The 6,791-nt window shown below is 54.3% G+C and overlaps 1 protein-coding gene across 3 annotated transcripts in view; it reads left to right on the forward strand.

The window, feature by feature from the left end:
- Positions 1 to 6,346, forward strand: part of PPP1R7 (protein phosphatase 1 regulatory subunit 7) — a 29,559-nt gene extending 23,213 nt beyond the window's left edge. For all 3 annotated transcript variants that reach the window (XM_046018846.1, XM_046018847.1, XM_046018849.1), the window contains one exon: positions 6,034 to 6,346. In XM_046018846.1, coding sequence (XP_045874802.1) covers positions 6,034 to 6,210 — 177 coding nt within the window. In that variant the 3' untranslated portion in view covers positions 6,211 to 6,346. The remainder of the gene's footprint in view (positions 1 to 6,033) is intronic.
- The last annotated feature ends 445 nt before the right edge of the window (positions 6,347 to 6,791 follow it).

Here is a 6,791-nt window from a genome sequence, read left to right on the forward strand (position 1 = left end):
GAAAAAATCTCAGTAGAAGCCACGGGAGGCGATCGACAACAGGACCCCTGCCTGTGAGTGTGTGTGGGCCTCACTGACAGACACACCACAGCAAAAGCAGCGTGATTGCCCCTCCATGATAGGGTTTTGAAAAGGTGGGCCTCTCTCACGGAGGCTCTCTGTGGCTCTCTCTTCAGTCCCTACCATTACAGGAAGTAACAGAAACCTCTTTTGACACCAGCAGCACATAAGGCATGCATCCCCTTTGTTGAAACGGCCTACAGATTCTCAAGCAAATAAGTGATTTGGATGTGCTACCAGTGGTGTATGAAACTGTGTCTTGAGAATTCTCCCACACCTTTTTTTAAGATATTACTGAGTTTGGGGGAAATTAAGTGTATGTTTTCTGTATAAATACCAGCCAAAAAACCATCATAAAGCAAAGAAATACATCCTGTGAAGTTTGGGACTTGAGCACCATCAGCAATCTACTGGGAGAACGTCAAACAGGACACGTTCTATAGCATAATTCCAGTAGCGGATTCAGGCAACACTCGTCACTGGAGAGCTGGATGTCTGCCATGTGTCACCCCACATAGAATTTGCCAACTGCAAAAGGGAAGTGTGTTCCCCAGCTTACCCATGTGATCAAATTTACCACCCCTGATAGTGGGACAACCTGATGCTAAGTGTCCCCCAATTTGGTTCATCTGTAAAGCATATTTGCCAAAAATGTCTAATCTACTCTAACCGAGCATTTAGACCTAACTTGAAATTTGCAGGAAATACAGGGGCTAGAAGGACAAGCTAGATGACACTGCAAGAAAACAGGTGGATAAATCCAGAATGAGTGAGATTTCTACAAGGCAGTTAACTGGGTTTCTTAAACAAGTCAATTTCATTTAACAGAGAAAATTGTGAGTAGAAGGTGGAAAATGTTCTAGATTTTAAAAGAGTCTAAAAATTGTATCTCCTGGGAGATGCTCTAGGAAGGGAAGGGTCCCACCCCAGCCCTGCTCCTTTCCATTCCTGTCATGAAGAACTTAGAAACATGAAGGTGATCAGTTTTCCCTCCATGAACATTGCTCCCCTTCCTGGGGCTCGGGAGACCCTGGAGTGTGTATGGAAACAATGCAGGTGAATGGTTTTATGTTCCATTTTGGAAAAATACAAGGATAAAACTCTCTAAAAGTCATCTGTATCAAAGACATCGTTACAGTGTCCCACCAGTGGCAATAAAACTTCCAGTTCCACACTCACCAAATCTGGAAGAAAACTATCCTGAGGCCAGGCTGTGGCTCATCCTGAGTGATGAGGTCTGGAGTTTACAAAGACAGCCCCCACGGCAGACAAGGACGGGCTGAAGTTAGTGCTGCCGTGTGAGATCGGAAGCATGTGGTATGGCAGATAGGAGCTGGATAGTGAAACAGAAGAGGACATGGGCGCTCCACGGCCACCTGGGCCAGAGCAGATGCCAGAATCAGCCACCGTGATGGTAGGAAGAGGTTTTGAAGCAGACAATGCCACAGAAAAACTTATTTCTTCTAAACAATGTCCTGCTGCTTTTATGAAATGAATCTACTTTCTGCGTGTTTTAAGGCCCAAGTGCAGCTGGTACAGGCACCACTTAGTGATTCTCCCATTCGGTGCTCTCTCTCTCTCTCTCTCTTTTTTTTTTTTTTTAAAGATTTTATTTATTTATTTATTTATTTATTTGACAGATCACGAATAGGCGAGAGGCAGGCAGAGAGAGGAGGGAGCAGGCTCCCTGCTGAGCAGAGAACCCGATGCAGGGCTCGATTCCAGCACCCCGGGATCATGACCTGAACCAAAGGCAGAGGCTTTAACCCACTGAGCCACCCAGGCGCCTCAGTGCTCTCTTTCTCTTAACTGGCCTCCCCAGCATGGCCATGGCATCTCACTTTGCACTTGGCATTTTGGGCGGCTCAGGTTGTACGAGTGTATAGGCTTAGGCTTAGTAGAATAACACTTAAGAATTTGTCCTAAAAGAGTTATATCCGTGTCCCTTTCCAGGGGAGGCGCTCACTCATGCTGACAGGAGAGGGCCTTCTCGGTGTCCAAGCCCTCATGACACAGCTTCAGTCCCTCCACTAGGGCCAAGACCCAGGTTCTGGAAATCTAGCTTTCCCAAAGCCGATGACACATGAGGCCCACAAGAAGTTCTATGAAAGTAGGGTACATTACACAGGTGGGTCTGGAAGGAGGTGTCATCGCAGGAAGTCGTTAGAGACAGTCATCTGGCCATGGCTATGAACTAGTCACAGACCAGCCCTCCAGCCTTGGGCAAATACAAAGATGGTTTGGCTCTGTCTTCGTGGACAGTGTGCAGGCTGCATCCCCGGGACGGTGTGGCAGTTCAGTTGAGCTGAAGAAGCAGAGAGCAAAGTTTATGGCAAGACACGGCCCTGGAGAGGGGGTAGCTGTGCAGAGAAGGCGCCCCAGAGGTCCATGTGGGCATCCCCTGTCAGTCCGTGGCTGAGGGCTAAGCCCTCTGGGCACAAGGCCATCCCCCTCAAGGCTCACCCAGCTGCACTGCTGGGGGTGTAGGGCAGTTCAGCCCTGCCCAGGTGGAGGGATCTTGCCAACACTCTTGGCATCTATCCAGCTAGACTCCAGAAAGGCCCATCCTGAGCATTGAGGACCACAGGCTCAGATTAGATCTACTTCACATCCACTCTCATAAAGTCTGAAGCCGCACTCCAGAGGAGGTGGAGTTTGGAGGCTGGTCCCCACAAAGTTAGAGGGGCCCCAACAAAGTGTGACCCCAAGCCCGTGCAGCCTCAGGGTGATCATCCAGTCATTAAGCTGCTTGTTAGAACAAAAAATCAGCCCTCTTCGAAGAATCCAGTCTCTGTAGCATATTATCCACAATGTCTAGTGTTTGATCCAAAATCACTAGATATGCAAGTAGGAAAATGTGATCTGTGCTTAAGAAAAAGTAGTGTGAGAAACCAAACCCTCAGTGTTTAGTACAGATTACTCGCTGGGCCTGGAGGTGGGCTGTGTGGTGTCCTATTCTCGTTACCAGCTCCAGACCATTCTTCCTCCTCCTCCTCCTTAAAGACCACCCAGTGCACGGCCCCTGTGGCCTCAGCCCTTCCTTCCACTTGTGCTCCAGCACAGCTCCTACCACACATAATCCTTGTTTCGGTGTCCACATGGCAGGGTCCCCGGGGACCTGGCATCATGCTGCCCTCACCCTCAGGTGAGCCCATCATATCTACTCCCCCACGTGCCTTCCTGCCTTCGGGTTCGAGCTCAGCTGCGCTTCTCCGGGTCTGTTTCCTCCACCTTCGGCAGCCGTCCTGGCTGAAGAGAGACCCTACAACCCAGCCTCCCATCGCAGCAGACGAGGTGGTTCTCTGAGGCTGCCTCCTCTTCAGTCAGGTGCTCCCCGCCAGCAGTGCCCCGCCCCAGCCCCAGACACGTGCTGCAACACCTCCCACCCTCCGCCCTTGGCCAGGATCCCGCCTCCCTCCCCGATCTCTGGCATCCTCACCTGGCTCCATCAGCCATGTCCTCACCACCTTCCCTCAGATACAGTCCAGCCAGCGCTCCCCGTCCCCTAGGAGTAGTAGGTGCCCCCAGCATGGCCCAGCAGCTCTGCCACCTGGGCACACCAAGACGAGCTCCCCACAGCAGCCACAGAGCAGATTCAGTGGCCCTTGCATCCCTCACCTGCTGCTGACCTCAGCAGACATGTATCAGTTCTTCCTGAAACATGTTCTTCGTGTGGCTTCCAGGATCTCACTCTCCCGGTTCTGCTGTCACCCTGGTCACTTGTCAGTCTTCTTTGCTGGTTTTCAGTTTGTTTCCTCCCACAAATCTCTAGAGTGCCTGGGGTTTAGTCTTGGACTTATTCTCTCCTCCCTCTCCCCAGTGAGCCTCTCCAGTTTAAACAATACCCCTCGTATGCCCCCAGCACACACACTCGTGTTCCCAGCCCAGGCTCTACCCTGGGCTCCTGAGCCTCGACCACAACGGCGTGCTCAGCACGGGGCATTGTCGGCTGACCACCTGCCACCTGGACTGAGCAGCACATCCAGCCTGGAGCCCAGGAGCCCCCCTGTGTTCTCCTCTCTCTGCTCGGTTCAATGTCCGTACCCGTGGACTCCAGCCTCCCCATTCTTCGGGCCAAAATTCTTGGAACCTTCCTTTATTTCTCCTTTTCTCTTACACATCATACACAAGCAAACCTCTTCCCTTTCCCTTCTACCCAGAATCCAGCCTCTCTGCCCTCTGCTGCTAGCTCCGTGGCCCCAGCCGCCATCCCCCCTGACCGGCACTATGACCCCAGCTTCCTGATGTGATCCTTTTACAGTCCACAACCCTCCAAGGGTGCCATCGCACCTCGGGGTGAAAGCCAGAGTCCTACAAAGTCTCCACAGTCTGCCCACCATCACCACCGCCGCCTCGTGTCATAGGCTGCCAAACCCCCACTCACAGAACAGCCTGGTACTAGAGGCTTCTTACGCCATCTGTCCAGATGCTAGGCTGCCATGTGCCAGACCCAAGGCAGCATCACAGAATTCCAGGCTGACTAAGGTGACCTCAGAGCATTGAGATTGGGAAGGTCTTTCAAGGATCCTTTGTCCTGCCTGTCGAGTGCCTGAGCTCCTCTCTGGCGTCCCTGCCCGAGGGGCCTGGGGGTTCCTGGAATGGCTCCACTTCCTTCTCATTGCACATGTGGGCAGCTCTTGTCATCACCACTTCTCTGTAAGTGGAGCTGAAATGGACCACCCTGTAGCTTCTGCTACCACGGGTTCACAGAGGACAGGTCTGCTCCCTGTCGGTTAGGAGGAGTGCTCCTGCTTTCTGCCTCTGTGCATGGGGACCCTGGGGCCACCGTCCCTCCATGTGTGAGTTCTAGAACAGGCACAATTGGACCTGGGGGGTGAGGCCAGTAGGGCACAAAGCTGGTGTCACACCCCTTGGTCGTGATGCGGACACTCCCAGAAGCTCTCAGTTTGCCCTTATTTAAAGTTCCTGTCACCCAAAACCCTCGTGAGCAGTGACAGGCTGGAGCCAAATTGCCCTGGCTCGTCTGAGCCCGCCGTGCACCTCCTCCCTGCTCCCCCAAGATTGGCAGACAGTACAGGTCAGGGCTTCGATTCCTCTGGGAACCGGTCCCTGGCTGTGTACCTGTCCAAGCCCTCGCCTCCCCCTTGAGCCAGGTGCTGACTGCCTCTTGCCTTCAGGGACACTTCTGCCATCTATTGTTACTTGTCCCTCTGCCGTATTCTTGGAGAACTGGTAGAAACCAGGGCGGCTCGCCTCTTGGAGGCCCCTGCCCTGCCCCCCGAGGAGGAGCCACGACCACCACGGACAGGTGTGGACTGAGCATCAGAGGCCCACTCTCTGACGGGCATCTGAACCCAGAGGCCTGCCATGCCTTCATCTTGATGGTGGTTTGAGAGTCAGAGAATCCTCCTGGCTCTTGGTCAGGAGGGTGGACCCTAACGTGCTTTGAGCCCTCATCCAGCTTTTCATCCTGGGGACATCGCCCGGGCAGCGGGAGGCTGGGGGTGGGGCATTTCCCTCTCCGACGCCTGCAGTGGGGATCCCAGTGGGGCAGGTCAGTGGCAACTGATGGGACGGATGGGCCGTTTGGCTGCCGTGGCCGCTGCCATGCTGGCTGGGTTATGGTCAGAGCATAGTGTCAGGCCTTGGGAACAACCCCAAGCTGGTTTGTAGGAAGTAGAGTCGAACCTGCTTGAACGCTTTGCCTAGAGATGGGGCGGGGCTTGGAAGCAGTGTTGCTCTGTCTTTTCTCTGCCAATCTTAACTTGATCAGCCCGTCTGGTGACACAGCCCCAGCTCCAGGCAGGAGCGAGAGTGTTCCCCATGGGGGAATAGTGAGGCCAGGGGGTGAAGAGGTGACAGAGGGCTCCCTCAGGAGCCAGGGAAGACACCATGCTGGCTTCTGGGTAGGGAGGGCCAGGCCCTGTCGACAGGCTCCTGCTCAGACATAGGGGCAGGAGGCTGGGGCTGTTCCATCCTCGAGGCTTCCCTAATGTGTGTGCTTGCCCCCAGATGAACGACAATCTGCTGGAGAGCTGGAGCGACCTGGATGAGCTCAAAGCGGCCAGGAACCTGGAGACGGTGTACCTGGAGCGGAACCCCCTGCAGAAGGACCCGCAGTACCGGCGCAAGATCATGCTGGCCCTGCCTTCTGTGCGGCAGATCGATGCCACCTTCGTCAGGTTCTGAGTCCTCCTGGCTCCTGCCGGGTCCCTCTCATCACAAGAACTGCCCAGCCACAGTTTTTATCCGCCCGTTGCTCCTCAAGCCGGCACTCTATCAGCAGTCACAAACCCAATGGCAATAAAAAGGCACTGAGTGATAACCGCCATGTGTGACGCCACCCTGCTTCGGGACGCCCGTGGCCAGCATGCCTCCACCTGGGGTTGGTGTGCCCATGACGCTCCTGCCACATCTATTTCCTCTTCCTGAGAAGGGCAGGCCAGTGGGTGTGAGGGCACTGCCCGGGGTGGGGGCCCTCAGGGGCTAGCCTGGCAGCCCAGAGCTGTTTGGTCTTACCAGGTGATGCCAGGGTTTTTCTAATCATACGTATTTCAGAATAAAACCATGGGCACAGGATCGCAGGGTCCCGTGTGCTGCAATCCACTGGGCCCCTTGACATCCATGGCCACATGCCAGGCCCCTTGCCGACCACAGGCTCTCCAAGCTGCTCCAGACCAGCTCTGAAGAGCTTACCTCTTGACAGCTTCTAATGTCGCTTCCCAGTCCTACCCCGTCCTTGTGCCAGCTTGTTTCTCAGAAGACTCCCC

The sequence above is a fragment of the Meles meles genome, chromosome 9 (genome assembly GCF_922984935.1).
Source record: "Meles meles chromosome 9, mMelMel3.1 paternal haplotype, whole genome shotgun sequence".
Lineage (NCBI taxonomy): Eukaryota > Metazoa > Chordata > Mammalia > Carnivora > Mustelidae > Meles > Meles meles.